Source organism: Alexandromys fortis, unplaced genomic scaffold (genome assembly GCF_014885135.2).
Source record: "Alexandromys fortis isolate MF-2015 unplaced genomic scaffold, M_Fortis_MF-2015_v1.1 scaffold_112, whole genome shotgun sequence".
NCBI classification, from domain to species: Eukaryota; Metazoa; Chordata; class Mammalia; order Rodentia; family Cricetidae; genus Alexandromys; species Alexandromys fortis.
The window spans coordinates 5,716-21,801 of NW_026068013.1; the positions used below are offsets into that span (position 1 = coordinate 5,716).

At 43.0% G+C, this 16,086-nt stretch overlaps 1 protein-coding gene across 1 annotated transcript; it reads left to right on the forward strand.

Moving 5' to 3' along the window:
* The first annotated feature begins 558 nt into the window (after nt 1-558).
* Mmp10 (matrix metallopeptidase 10) lies at nt 559-10,255 on the forward strand. Its single transcript, XM_050162207.1, has 10 exons — nt 559-1,078; nt 1,708-1,952; nt 2,047-2,195; nt 2,640-2,765; nt 4,108-4,272; nt 6,039-6,180; nt 6,973-7,106; nt 7,762-7,921; nt 8,660-8,763; nt 9,904-10,255. The coding sequence occupies exons 1-10, from the start codon at nt 971-973 to the stop codon at nt 10,002-10,004; spliced, it is 1,434 nt and encodes a 477-aa protein (XP_050018164.1). The 5' UTR covers nt 559-970; the 3' UTR covers nt 10,005-10,255.
* Nucleotides 10,256-16,086: the final 5,831 nt, after the last annotated feature.

The window sequence follows — 16,086 nt, forward strand, 5'->3', positions numbered from 1 at the left end:
TCCACTTCCAGCTTCTGAGGGCCCCTGAACACATGTGGTGTATACATATAAATAAAAGTAAATACAGACTTTCTCTGTTTGAAGAGCACTCAGGTTGGCCAAAGGAGGAAAGGAAAACACTTTTAATGGGTAATGTTATGTGAAGAGAAAGGACTGGAAATTCCATTGTAAACCTTAGTCATTTGTGCTTTAGAAGAAGGGAAAGGATAAAAACGGAAAAGCAAAGCTAAGGAAGGAGATAGGGGTATCATCTTCATCCAATATGCAATTCGCTGACTTCCATTTGACAAGTTCATGGAGCCAGTGCATGTGACATCATCATGAAACAACCGAGACTGATGACATCACCATGAAACAGACGCCGGGTGGGCACCTGGGCTTCACTTCTGGACCTTGTCCCCTCCATGTTGGCTGCCTTCTCACAGTGCACCCCACTCCCTCCCAAAGGCCAGTAAATCCATCTGGAAATCAGTAACACTTGTACACGCAAGAGCTCAAAAAATGGAGTTTTTGTCATTATATCTTCCTAGATAGCCATCATCATTGCTGCATTTGGAATCTTCTTCCGCTAATCTATTTATTTCTTGCCTGCATGTATTTGAGCTTAATGCGTGTTGCTAAACACAAAAACAAAAAAACCCACTGCTTTTAAAATATCTAAATATTGTATAAACATTAACTCTCTAGTCAGTTCCTTTTCCTCTTCACAAACACAGAAGCCACTTCCTGGAGAGTAAGCATTCTTTCCAGTGTAGTAGGGCGAGGGATTCACTGATGTAAGCCATTCCGTCTTCGTTTTGAGCTTCTATGAAAGAGCGTGCAGTCATTGAGATTAAAAATAACACACACGTGAGTCATGCTGTTAGTGACCTAAACACTGACTCCCTATAAAAGAGTGGCCAAGAAGACGAAGATGTAGAAGTCAGAAACTAGAGAAGGATTGTTGTTAAAGCAAAGGCTGTCTGTCTGGATGGCGCGGCTGGCTGTCCAGGTGCTGTTGTTGTGCCTGCCCATCTGTTCAGCATATCCTCTGCAGGGCGCAGTGAGGCAAGAGCCCCCAAACATGGATTTTGCTCAGGTAAGTAATCAGGTACCTCTTTGGTCTTCCAATAGGAGTAGATGACCTGATTAGAAGTTGTGTTGGAAAATATCAAAGTGTAAGAGGTAGAAATTCCATCTTTAAAGACAAGAAAAAAGAGGCATCCTCAAGGATGGCCGATGGCAGGAGCCCAGGTTGAGAAGAGACGATGGGGAATGGATGAAATCTCTTATTTCAGAATTATTTATCTTCTACAACTTCAAGAAATAATGCATACTCTAATTTTTCATTTGTGAAAAAAAGAATTTATCTAACACCGATCAGTGTTAGCAGGTCTATGTTAATAACGGAAATGGGAAGACTTAGGTACAGTCATTTATGCAGTCATACACTTCTCTTCATAATGTTAATAACGTTAATAATAGAAATGGGAAGACTTAGATACAGTCATTTATGTAGTCATACACTTCTGCCAGGTTCCTTACTCTGGTAGCATATTAAATTACAAAAAAATAATAAAATGGGAACCTTTGTTAAAAAATCAAATTAGATATGACATCCTAGTTTTCTTTCACTAAACTGTGAAAAATTAAAATGAATTTTAAGGTTTTTCTAAATGGTTTAAAATTCATAGCCATAGTTTAAAACTGTACCTGTCATTCCACTAGCAATATCTAGAAAAGTACTACAACTTAGATAAGAATGAGAAACAAATGTTTAAAAGAAAGAACAGTAGTCCTGTGGTCAAAAAAATCCAAGAAATGCAGAAGTTCCTCGGGCTGGAGATGACAGGGAAGCTGGACTCCAACACGATGGATGTGATGCTCAAGCCCAGATGTGGCGTCCCCGATGTTGGTGGCTTCAGTATCTTTCCAGGTTCGCCAAAGTGGAGGAAAAACCACCTCACCTACAGGTAGGCAATTGGGTCCAAAGTTTTCACACAATGCTAGCAACTGCCAGAGGCCTCGCAGCCACACACACTTCCTTCTTCCACTTCTCTCATCCAGGGTTGAAAATTACACACCGGATTTACCGAGAGAGAGTGTGGATTCTGCCATTGAGAAAGCGTTGAAAGTCTGGGAGGCGGTGACCCCGCTCAGGTTCTCCAGGCTCTCTGAAGGAGAGGCGGACATCATGATCTCCTTCGCAGCCGGAGGTAATGAAGTTCTGCTCATGTTACTCATCTGGTGTTTGAGTTGTTCAGGCTGTTAAAATAAAGTGCCTCATACTGGAAAATTTGTAAACAACAGAAAGATATTGCTTGGAGTTCCCAAAAATAAGAAATTCAAAATAAAGGAAGGGCTGCAGACTCAGTTTAGTGAGAGTCTATTCTTAGGGAGCACCTGTGTTTCCTCGGGTAGCAGAAGTGCCCAAGAGGCTCCCTCAGTGCCTATCACCTGGGCACTCACTGTCACAGACCTCCCACTCCCTGAGCATCTCCTAATGGAGCTGCCTTGTGACCCCATCACATTTGAGATTACATGTCAACATGAGGACTTTGAGAGGCAGCAGCGTTCAGCCCACATAGCCCTGTGCTGTCTTACTGAAAGGGGTTAGAAGAAATTCTTACTAGTATTTCCATGAACTCGTTTTCCATCAGATCATGGAGACTATTACCCTTTTGATGGACCGGGACAGAGTCTGGCTCATGCCTACCCGCCTGGGCTTGGATTTAATGGAGATGTTCACTTCGATGAGGAGGAGAAATGGACACTGGGATCCTCAGGTACGATGAGTTCAGATGTGAATTGTCGAAGAATAACTTGTCTAGAGCAAGTCTCAAATGGATGACTTGTTGGCTTCAATTTCTGATGATCTGTGTGGCAATCGGAAGCTCTGGTGCTCTAATCATTACTAACAAGCTGTGTAAACCGCTTCTTTCTTTGCGCACTAAGTATATAATACAGTAAACGCTGCTAGGTGTCCTATCCGCAGCCAGGGCCTTGTGAAGGGCTTCAATGTCTTAGGACTGATACTGATCGCCACTGCAGTAACGAAGGAGCAGTGCTGGAAGGGCACCCCGCAAGATGTCACCCCAGGAGTTGCCCTTGACCTTGAATTTTCATTTGCCTCTCTTTCTTCTAAATGCAATGATTGGGAGAAAATGTCAGAAACTGAAGGGAGATGCTCTGTTTAAATAAACATGCCACCTTTACTAGCTCGGAAGCCTTTCTCCTCCTCAAACGTTTCCTGGGAAAACTTATTGACTACTGGTAACTGCACTCTACTTAAATATTGTAACCGGCATTTGAAGTTTCGAAACACGCTGTTGAAACACCACAATTTCTGCATTTCTGAGTGTGGGTCAGACGATTAACACAAAGCACTGACTGTGCAGGTCTGCAGCGCTAAGTACCACGTGACAGGAACGACAGTTCTTCTCTCTAAGAGTCTGAACCTCTGCTTTAATGATGAGCACCAACAGAGCCATTCATAATGTGAGGCCGCTCTGAGTCCAGCCGTGTCCATGGCGTGAACAGGCAATGGACATGTTTCTGTTTATACTGGGACTTGTGCTCTTTGTATGACACCTATTACTAGGGGGTGAAATTTCTCTAAAATTTACCTTTTGGTGGCTTCATAAACATATATGATGCATTGTGAATATATTTGTTTCCATTAACTTCTCTTAGGAAGATCTTTATAACAATCAGAAGTTGATGGTGGTGAAACTCCCTATAGGTTTGTTACTTACAAAGTGGAAGACTATATAAACAGCTTGTGCTTGATTCAAACTGTGGTGAAAACCAGTTTGTTACTAAATCCTAACAATTGTTCCTTATTTCTAAACAATAAAGATATCTTTTTATTGTCATGCGATTCATCTTTATCCTGTCAATAAAATAGGACTTACCACTGTTGACACAGGAGAGCAACTAGTGAACTGTCTCAGACCCTGACTTCAAGTCAACCATGACAGACAGGTGATGAGTCTGGAGTATGCCAGTTAGTGAGCAAGCAAATGAGGAAAGACAATGTGTGATCCAGATGGAGCCCTGAGCAGGAGTGTGTGCGTGTTTGTGGGATAGTAACTGTTGGACTCTGAGGATCTGTGCTTTCTCAAACAGGCATCAACTTTTTCCTGGTTGCTGCTCATGAGCTTGGCCATGCCCTGGGTCTCTTTCACTCAGACAAAAAAGAATCTCTGATGTACCCAGTCTACAACTTCTCCAGAAGCCCAGCCCAGATCCGGCTTTCTCAGGATGATATAGATGGCATTCAGTCCCTCTACGGTGAGCATGAAAAAAAAGGCCAGGATGCTTTTGTTTGCTTGCTTGCTCTTGTCATTTCTCTCTAAGGATGCAGTATGTGTCACTAATAGCAGTAAGTTCATCTTTACCTCAGCCCTGATGACCCAGACAAATAAAAGATTGATAGCGTCAGAAATAACTTAGACTTGGTACCTAAAGAACTTTCTGAGTCCAGATCTTCACAAATGAGGAAGGAGTCCAACAAATGATCAGGAGAAAAACTGACGATACAAGTGTTTAAAAAGTGGCTGACCACTGGACCAAGGCCACAGACTTGAGTTTATCTCGAATGTAGTAAAAAGGTAGCAACAGGTGCCCACAAGGATACATGTCAGGTGTATCCCTGCTGAAGTTTATACCTCCTGTAAGGAAAGAAAAGGAACTTGCAAGCACGAAGGCTGAATTGTTGGAACGGGATTATATTCCACTTCCCTGAGCCTGCACAACCCCCAGTTAGGAGCCTGGAGCAATTGGTGACACCCAGGTTGTCAGGAGATTCTGAGCCTCAGCAGTCACTCTAAGTCCGGGGCAACCAGGCATTTACAAAGAGCTGTGGAGTATGAAGGAACTGTTAGGGAGAGAGATTGGGTGGAAGCCAGAGGATCCAGTGACCAGAGAAGAGTGCGTGTGGTGGGCCTGAGGACAAACTGGCGCCTGCTGTGCTCTATATCGGCTGAGCTGCGGTGGATCAGCCCCTCCCGCTCTCGTGACAACACCTGGAATTCCCGACCCCACTGGCAGTCCCCACCCTTGTCACCCCTGGAACCCGCCTGCCTGGAAGGAGTAAGGATATCCTAAAGAGGCATTACTATCTCTTCTTTTGTTAATGTCCAATGAAAGTGTGGACCCTATGAAATTCTAGTTTCCCTGGGGATTTTACTGTGGGCAAAGACTGACCACTGCAGATGGGAATGTCTCTACTGAAGAAACATTTATTCCTTATCTGACTACCTTGCAGCAGAGACAGGAGCTGAGAATGGGGGAAGGTTTACAGATAGGAAAAAATGCATTATCTGGCTTGGTTGGGTTGTATAGTTGTGCATATCCTTCTACCTAAACCAGTTAGGGCCCCAAGGATGGATTAGTTGCCTTATGTCTTCATCACTGTTCCAAATCGCTCACACTGAATAAATAACGTGTTTACAACTCTTATTTTTAAAAAAGATTGCTGTGTAGTGAGTCTTCAGGAAAGGTCTGTTTTTATTACATGCTATTTGCGGGGGGGGGGGGNGTATGGCTCAGTGTGTCAAGTTTTACAGAACAAAACCAAGTTTTTTCTTTTAAGAACTTAAACCTAGGAGCTAGAGAGACAGCTCAGCGGTTAAGAGGATTGACTGCTTTTCCAAAAGACAAGGATTCAAGTCCCAGCAACTACACAGCAGCTCACACGGTCTATAATTCAAGAACAGGCACAGACACACATGAAGGCAAACCACCAACGCACATAAAATAAAAATGAATAAATTAGCGGGGGGGGGGGGGGAGTGCACGCCCACATGTGGGCATGTGCACCTGAGCATACATGCTATGGCATACATTTGAAGGTCAGAGGCCAACCTGTGGGAGTGAGTTCACTCCTTCCACCATGTGGGTCTTGGACTTTACCAGCTGAGCCGCTTCCCTCGCCACAGGAGTGAAGGGCCGATATTGTTACATCTCAAAACATCGTAAAAAAGTTTGGACAGTGTGTAAATTGTTAGATGCATCTTATCTTCTAACATTTGCTTCCCCTAACCTCTGCTCTTCAGGACCACATCCTTACTCTGGTGTCACAGTGGTGCCCACATCCTCTGTCTCTCCAAGAACTGAGATCCCAACCAAGTGTGATCCTTCTCTGTCCTTTGATGCAGTCAGCACCCTGAGAGGGGAGTTCCTATTCTTTAAAGACAGGTGAGAACACAGCATTGTATTTCCCTCCCTACTTTTGGTGTTCAGTGCTCAGAAAGGAAAATAAGCTTGGGATTATATATAATGTATAATTATATATAATGTACATATAATGCAATATGATTATGACATATTTCGGGCACATTTTAAAATCGTTCAGCTCTGATTTATATTGCATTTTAAGGATCTCCTTGGAATTGTTCAGAATATTTCTTTCTAGACTCCCAGATGATTTTTGCTCAGTAGAATATAAGATCCATTAAATCAGGGAACTTTATCTCTTATTTTTATTTTTCACTCTTTAAATATCATAACTCATGGAATTTCTAAAAGTGCCATCCATCTTTAGAGCTAAATAAGTATCTTTAGCTTTGCTAGAAAGTGCTATTATCTAAACTAACTCATTTTGGAAAATGTGTTTACTCGTGCACAACACTCAAACAGTACCAAAAGAACAAAGAAAAAGCCCTCCCATTCCTGCTGTCCCAGACCCCTGCCATGTGTACCGACTGCTCCCGGCTTCCTTTGCCCCGCTTTACCAAGATTCTCACATTTAAAAAGTGCACAACATTTTAAACATGTCAGCCGAATCATAAAATACTTTTGCACAGCATCAAGCTGGATAATCTTATCGGAACAGGGTGAACAGCCCTGTCACCCCGGGTTGTACCCATCACATGTGAGACAATGCAGTGCGTACTACTGTGAACAGGTGGATCGTTGCCGACAGAAGCCTGTGCCCTTCTGCACTTACTGTTGTAAGGAGAAAGACTGTTGCAGTTTTGTATATTACAGGTACCTTTGGCGCCTATCCCGCTGGAACCCCGAGCCTGAAGTTCACTTGATTTCAGCATTTTGGCCCTCTCTTCCTTCACACTTAGATGCTACCTATGAAGCAAATAGCAAGGATAGTGTTTTCATTTTTAAAGGTAAGAACTGTATCATTTTTTTTTTTTTGCTTTGCTGAAATAAAGCTTATGTAAGTATGAGTTTTCTCCATTGTGTTAAATTTTAGAGGTTTTCTGGGAAGAAGAACAGATGAGAACTGGTGATTGTAAATAAGCATTTTAAGCGTCTGATCTACCAAGGACAGCCTTAGGAGGAAAGTCTGGGAAGTGGAGACCAAGCGGCTGTTAGAAGAGATGACCAGAGCTGGCTACTATGACCCAGAGGATAAATAAAGATATAACTATGAATAAATCCCAAGAAATGAATACAGAAAGGGCAGCGAGTCTGTTCATCTGTTTGTTCATTTGCATTTTCCCCTCATCCAGAAAGGATTATTTTTGAGACAAGATTTCACTATATAGCTCTGACTCATCTGACTCACTGTGTAGACCAAACTGGCCTCGAACTCACAGAGAATCCCCTGCCTCTGCCTCTCCAGTGCCAGGATTAAAGGTGCATGCCACCGCACCCACCCAGGAAGCATTTTAAAATACCAGTTGTGAACTAAGCGTGGAGTTAGGGGTTGGAATGAAAGCCAAGACTTCATCTTTCATCTTTATCAAACAAGTCACTATTCTCATTTCTAAAACCAACTAGTTTTGCTCAAACAACATTTCTTGGGAAATTTTTCAACAGGAACTCAGTTCTGGGCAGTCCGAGGGCACGAGGAGCAAGCAGGTTACCCTAAAAGCATCCACGCTCTTGGCTTCCCTCTCACTGTCAGGAAGATTGATGCCGCTGTGAGTGCTAAGGAGACGAAGAAGACCTACTTCTTTGTGGGTGACCGATACTGGAGGTGAGATCTAGGGAGAAAGTTTGCTTGAAGCTTAATTACAGAAAGTAGTTTTCTTTCTTTCAGCATACCTGCCTACCCTCTAATGTTTCCAAACCTCAAATGTTCAGATTAAGCAAAAGATAGCATGGTGGTTCAATTTTGCAAATACAAAGGGCTTTCCCAGAGTGCACCACTGACCATGTATTCAGTCAGCAAAGGATGTGAGGGATGGTGACCACAAGACCACAGGCACACTGCCTTCTCAGACACGAGGGAAGGTGACCCGGAGGCCTCAGGCACACCGCCTTCTCACTCCGTTTCCTTCCAGCACTTGGCTGCCATGTGAAGCCAGGTGCAGCCTATGCAGAGCATACCAGGTCCTAGTGTGGCAGATAGCACAACTATTTTTGGCCAATTGTTTTAACTTAGCTTCCATCTTTTGTTGATATAGATTTTATTATATATTTATGACTAGTAGATTCTTGGGTTTTATATGTCCAGGCTTAGAAAATTGACCTAAGGTACGCATACAGAATTTCTATAGACTGTAGCAGGATGTGCCTGTTTCAGGAGATCATTACTCTATGAGAGCTTACGAGCCCAGGAAGTCCATGTGTTACCATACCCTCCTCCCAAACAAAAACATTTAGCACTGCACAGCTTGAAAAGCTGTCCTGTACCCAGCACTGTTAGAATGACTCATACCATGTGTGTGACGGAACTTACGGTGTGGCTCTAAATTCCTTTTCCATGCTGTAGATTTGATGAGAAGAGATGGCTTATGGATAAAGGCTTCCCCAGGCTGATAAAAGATGACTTTCCAGGAATCGAGCCACAGGTTGATGCCGTGTTGCAGGCATTTGGTAAGAACTTCATGTCATCGACAGGAGGGGCATTGAGCGTTTTAGGGTATCACAGTGAAGTGTATGTGGGCTGTTTCAACTTGAAGCTTACTATAAGAAATGTCACAACAAACATTTGCCTACAAGCTTTTAAATAACATTCACTAAAACTTGGCAAAGTTGGTTGATTTTCTGTGATGTCAAACTTGATAAGGGTGTTAAAACAGCAATAATGAAGTGAAAATCAAAGAACTTTCAAATCCTTTGCCTTGTGTCTTTTTACTTAAATCCTGAAATGTTAACTTGTAATTGATGCAAATTTGGTCTAAAATTTGTTTTTCTTTAATAATTTTCAAGATTCTCTCCCATAGCACTGGAACAACGGACAGTGGTCTTTCACACCGCTGCTGCGTCATATAAGATACAGCCCATGTGAGCCAGGCTGGCTGGAAGCCTTTGTCTCCTATGCCAACTTCTGTGCCTGGGCTCCTGTTGCAGTCTGAAATTACGTCTGTTGTTCACTAGAAAATGGAGAGTGCTGAAGTTTGTTCAAAAGACAAACTTTGATTGTTGGTGATGACGTCTGGGGAAACAAAGCAGTCATTTGTTCCCTTGAAGGCATGTCTGGGACATCTGCCAGGGCTTCAGTAATGGTGCTCATGAGACCACGGACATTGCTTTTAAAACAACTTGCCCTTAATATACACAAAAAGAAAACGAACCTCTGATTCGTTTGCTCATTTGTCTCTTTCTCTTGGGTTCATTGCCTCCCATACCATGCTGGTTGGGGCAAGGGAAGTTGGAAAGAAAGGAAGGAAGCCTTAAATAGTAAAATCCTTTAGAATTTTTTTAGTAGCAGTATATTCTGGTGTTTTAGCATCTAGCTTCAGAGCCAGAGAAATGAGATGGAATCCCCACTCTGTTGCTCACTTGGGGCTATTGCCTTGGGAGATGTTAACCCTTTCCAGTTTTCAGTTTGCCCTCTTTTGGTTTTGGCAGACATTTTTGGTAAGGATTCACCAGTGAGTTGAAATCACACAGATCATTCAGCTTGGTGGCAGGTAGATACCACCTACTGCACAGCCTCCTGTATCAGCTCCTGCTCTTTCCTAGTTATTCATACCATAAACTTACTATCATTTTTCTCATCTGTGTTCGCAGGGTTTTTTTATTTCTTCCATGGATCATCACAGTTCAAGTTTGACCCCAATGCCAGGATTGTGACACACACTCTGAAGAGTAACAGCTGGCTCCTGTGCTGACTGCCACAAGAAGACATGCAAACACTGTAAAAGGAATCCTGTCATCACTCACCTAATTTATTATATATCAGAATGATTATTTATTCCTGTATGTCTGTGGTTCAAGAAGATGAGCCCAGCAGATGTCCTTCTTAAAGAGCATCCCTGGAACCACTGTACTTGCTCTTGAGTTACATTGCACATCTCATTGCAGTCGGTGAGATGATGCATCTTCATGGGTATTTTATTGCTTAATAAAGAGCTTTATTTTTGAACAATTCCTTGCTTCCTGGAGTAATTCCTGCTCAGAACATCAGTCATGCTGTGTACTGAACATTGGACAGACAATATGCATGCAGTAGATACTCCCACGAATGGGGACAATGGCCATCACATATCCTCTTCTATCCTCTGTACCAACAAGATCTGTATTTTTGCCTCATGCACATTGTATCCTTTATGTATCTAAAGAAGAACAAGATATATCAGTAACTGTCCTGTAAGACTGGGAAGGAGCCTTCTAGAACACTGAAGCCTGCAAAATGAGGTTATGAGTTAGTCCACTTCATGCCTTTACATATAGGGAAATAAAATAATTTGCATACTTAGTCATCTCTTCATTTCTTTGGGTTTTGTTTGTTTGTTTGTTTTTTGAGACAGGGTTTCTTTGTAGTTTTGGAGCCAGTCCTGGAGCTAGTTCTTGTAGACCAGGCTGGCCTCGAACTCACAGAGATATCTCTTCATTTCTTCACTGGTACTCCTTCCTGTCACAGAAACTGGATTTCTCACAACAACTTCTCTCCTCCATCAAAACATTCTCATTAGAATTTTGTTTTAGAAGTTTCTGGGTCCCATTGACTTGCATGCATTTTTATTATCTACAGTGGCTGCCCCTTAAGCAATGGTTTCAGTCACAAGGACATAGCCTGAGGAGATTCTGTTCTCGTAGGCACTGGTTCTTTAAAAGATACTAAGGAAACATCTAAAACTCAAGGTTTGAGGTGGTATTCAGTTTGCTCAGAGAGACTGAATGGTAAGTAGATAAACCTTTCTCTTCGCTGGGGTCTTCCAAACCACCCAGCACCCTTCTCTCTGCCCCCAATTAAAACCCCTTGCTACACATGGTTTCTCCTTACAACTTTTTGTCAGTTCCTTGCTGAATCAGCCTCCTGCATGCAGGTTAATTTTATTTAATCAAAGTCATCTTTGAATTGTTAACAAAAGCAGTAAGGAAAAAAATGCAATACTCCTTAAAATAATATTCCCCAACATTTCTCCCCTTTTCCTTAGCAAAAATGAAAAGTTTTAACTTTAACACAGTAAGACTGTATACAGTAAGAACAATTATCAAGTAAAAAATATATTAACGATCTACTAAATTACAATTCATTTGTGCCTGGTAAACTTAAAGAAAATAATCCACAATCTGTCCTATCTTAGTAAATCCAACATTTTATACCTAACTTACTTTCTATCATATCTAAGGAAAACTGCAACTATAACTATCTGGTCTTCAACTCCATCAAAGGCACCAGAAGGATATAATAATATTATCCAAGTATCAAAAGTGACACTGTAAATGATTTCCAAAAACTCTAGAAATGACAGAGACAGTCACCCAAAGTTCCTCTGCAATGCTGGGGTTTTCATTTTCAGCCTACAGGCCCACAGTATCTGACAGGCATTTCAATGGAGCAGGAAAGTAGAAAGACTGTCCTACCTATATTGGGAAAACTTTTTCATTCACTTCCTTCTGTGTCCTGAAGAATGTCTGGTAGTTTCTTCTGTGAAGTACAAACCCTGAAGGACCATTCCACCTTGTTTTAGCAAAGTTCAGCAGCCACTATCCTGTGGGTCCTGCATGTCCAGTTTATATAGCATACTGTCAAGCAGTCCAGGCAAGAGCAGCTGCTTGATCAAATGGCTAGCCTTGTCATATTGAAAGCAAACTCCATAAGGAATTCCTTCAATACCCATAATCTCTGATGTAAATTGGTGCTATCGGGAGCAAATGTGTCTCATTATCATGAAAAGCCCTAAGTTTAACAAATGTTTTAAACATCATATTCGGTAGGTCTTTGAAAGGTTGGAAGAACATTTGTCCGTCTAAAATATATCTATATATGATCTGGAAAGCATATCTAACATATTTACAATGTAACAGATTGTTATAAATGACTAGCCATTAACCTATATTTCCTGATTATTTTATACAGTTTTTAATAATAGCTTTAAAAAACTTGAACTTTGCTTCACTGGAGCAGACCCGAGCCAGCAACCTCTGTGGGACCAGGCCCAGGCCAGCGACCTCTGCTGGAGCATGCCCAAACCAGCAACCTTCATAGGATCAAGCACAAGGGAATGTCCTCTGAGGGAGCAGAACAGGCATGAGGCAGGGCTACCTCTGTGGGACCAGCCAGAGCCAGCAACCTCCGGAGAGCAGGCCCAAGTGAGCAACCTTCATGCAAGTAGGGCCCATCCAGCAGCCTCCACAGGACCGGGCCCAGACCAGTGACCTCTGCCAGAGTGACCTTCATGGGTCCAGGTCTAAGCCTGTGACCTCCTCTCGAGCAGGCCAGAGCCAGAGTAGGCCAAAGCCTACCACATAAGCAGGCTCAAGTCAGGGACATCTGTGTGAGTAGGCCTGAGTCAGCGACCTCCACCAGAGCAGACCCAATACAGAGACCTCTGTGGGGCCCAGCCATGATAAGCTAAGTATAGGCAGGTCACCCAAAGGAGGTTCTTTACTTCCAAACATTATCACCTCAAAAAAACCCATCAAGAAAATCCAAAAAAAAAAAAAAAATTATCACCTGCCAGAGTAGAACTCAAGAGCTCTGAGTTTTACCCTGAAGCAATACCTGGTAGCCGGAAAGAACCACAAACTGAGATAACCGACCACCGCCCAAGGACAAACCATTTAAAGGAAATTACTGACATTCCAACCGCTGTAAATGGGATCACCTGCCAGCACACCTCACCAGGACAGCCCTAGACAAATGTCAGTCAATCAGGAGTCCTGAACCTCAGAGACCCCTTCACCCCTACCTTTACTACTATAAAAACCCAATTCTAATGGAGCTCAGGGCTCTCTGGCTATTCCAATACATTGGACATGCGGAGAGACCGAGTTTGCAAACTTGATTAAAATAAAGGCTCTTTGCTTTTACATATGGGACTTGGTTTCCTTGTTGGCTTATGGAGATTTCCCAGATTTGGGCACAACAACCTCCACAGGTGACCTACGTAGGACCAGGCCTGAGCAATCAACCTCTGCTGGAGCAGGCTCAAGATAGTAACTTCCACAGGAACAGTCATAAGCCAGTGACCTTTGTGGGACCAGGCCTGAGGCAGCAACTTCTGCGGGAGCAGGTCCAGGCCAGTGACCTCCATGGGAAATTGCAAAGCTACCTTAAGGAAAGAATATTTAAGAGCTGCAAGGGAAAAAGACCATGTAACATATAAAGCAGATCTACGTATCTGTGGGGGCCGAGAAATGCAGACCCATTTCCTTCCTACTATATCTGATGGTCAGAGAGTTTGGGGAATAACAAGGCTTAATCACACCTAGCTGAGGAGGTGGCTGTTGCCTGGCCCCTTTTTGAAGTTAATATAGCTCAATGCCGTCCTGACAGGTGGTCAGGAAATGCCAAGGTACTTCTGATCCTTCCATTGTACCTATGAGGTCACCCGGGGAGGGGCTGTTTTCTGCCTACGTGACCAAGTGTACGTGAGTATATGTGACTTGGGTCTTCCTGCTACCTAGGCAACAGAATGACTGTGTGAGTTCACCTCTTGTACAGTGTTAATGAAACCTTTCGTTATTTTCTCCTATAGTTTATGTTAGGTATAAAAGTTGTGGAAAGATAAACGTGGTGATTTTCAGGATCTGAATAATCCCCGAATCTCCCTCCCAATACTGTCTTCTGGTTTTCTGTCTTCATTTTCCCATGCCTCTACACTGGTAAGAAGTATTTTTGTTGAGGCCAGTCCTCAGCATATGGTGGAACAATGTTGAACCCCCAAAAAAAACATAGAAAAGTGACCAGGCATACAAGGGAGATCGTGAAGAACCCCATGAGAAAATTGTACCATACGTGGAGAGGTGAGTAACAAGCGCTCTGAAGTAAATAGGAAAAGGAAAGAGAAAGGGGGAGAAGCAATCGGGAGTAAAACAGTAAATATTGTAGATATGAGACAAGGAAATAGTGTTCAACTATCTGTACTGTTGCTGGGATGTATTTTGATAGCTAGAGGAGCCAAAGAGAAGCAGAAACAAAGAAATTTAGAGTTAGTAGATAGTGTATTCTCGCCCCTGGGCCGGCAGCTGTTCTCTGCCTTCCGGCTGCTCCAGGTCTCCCGAGGCCAGGGTAAGGCCCCGCCTTCCCCTGAAAGCTGAGGTGCTTAGCTCACCAAGCTGCTGCCTCTGTGGCTGCAGAACGGGTAGGAAGAGAGAAGGAAATGTTGCCTTAGGCCTAGCGAGGACCTAGGTGACCACTGAGATTGGGCAGTCCACGCACATGCGCTGTAACCAGCCGAGGCTGACCCACGCTGTGCGGTGGAGCCAGGAAAGGCAGGAGAGGAGGAGGTTTAAAGGGCTATGCCTCCCACAGCCAGCGCCCAGAGCAGGTGAGAGGCTAAGGAGCCTATATGAATAATTCTAGAGCTTTTAAGAGAGCAGAGGACTCAGGAATTCGCCTAATTTTGTGATTGCAAGATTTAAAATAAAAAAGGCAAAAATAGTTTTAAAAAAACAGCATACTATACCTGCCTGAGCTTGTGATCTCATGCTGCAGTCTAAAAGCTGCTACAGTGGCAGACACTCTTAACACTGGCTTCCGTTGAGATTGTTATACGTAGAAAACATGGCCTGTACTCTTCCCAGAGCAGGAAATGAGGGACGGACCACCTTGTCCCAGGCAGGATGACCAATGGGCAGAGGGAGCATGGTGTGCCCCCTTCACTTACACTCCCCTTTTGTTCCCCCCCACTACCCCCACCCCATGCTGCCTGGCTTCAGCTAAGAGCTGACAGCCAAGACCCAAAACAGTAGCCTTAGGGAACTGCAGCTTCAGGCTAATCAAGGTCTCTGAGAGTGTAAACAAGCAGGTTAAATATGCTTTCTTTTTTCCAGTTTCCATTTTTTTGCTTCTTTGTCAAAAATCTGGTGTTCGTAGGTGTGTGGATTGATATTAGTTCCCTTGGTTCTCATATCTGTTTTTATATCAGGCTGTTTTCAGTACTGATGTAGGTTGTTGACTAAATCTTTAAGAAATTGCCCTACTGGTATCCAAATGGCTATGCCAGTTTGCACTCCCACCAGCAATGCAGGAGTGTTCCCTTCACCCCACAGCCTCTGCAGCATAAGTTGTCATCAGTGTTTTTGATCTTGGCCATTCTTACAGGTGTAAGATGGAATCTCAGAGTTGGTTTGATTTGCATTTCTGCTACCTAAAAACGCTGAGCATTTCTTAAGTGTCTTTCAGTCATTTTAGGTTCACCTGTTGAAAGTTCTTTGTTTAGGTCTGTACCACTTTTTTTTTATTAGATTATTTGTTCTTTTGATGACAATTTCTTAAGTTCTTTACTTATTTTGGAGATCAGCCTCCTGTTTAGTATGGAGTAGGGGAAGAACTTTTCCCATTCTGTCTTGCTGACTGTGTCCTTTGCTTTACAAAGCTTTTCAGTTTCAGGAGGTCCCATTTATTAATTATTTCTCTCAGTGTCTGTGCCACTGGGGTTATATTTAGTGCACTTCCAATCTTTTCTTCTATGAGGTTCTGCTGGGGGACAATGGTCCTTTATTTTGTCACTTATATCATTTTTAATAAAATGCTGATTGGCCAGTAGCCAGGCAGGAAGTATAGGCTGGGTGACAAGAACAGGAGAATTCTGGGAAGAGGAAAGAGTCAGTCTGCAGCTGTCACCCAGATACAAAGGAAGCAAGGTGTAACTGCCTTGCCGAAAAAGGTACCAAACCATGTGGCTAACACAGACAAGAATTATGAGCTAATATAAGTTAATAAGAAACCTGAGCTAATAGGCCAATCAGTTTATAATTAATGTAGACCTCTGTGTGTTTCTTTGGGACTAGACAGCTGTG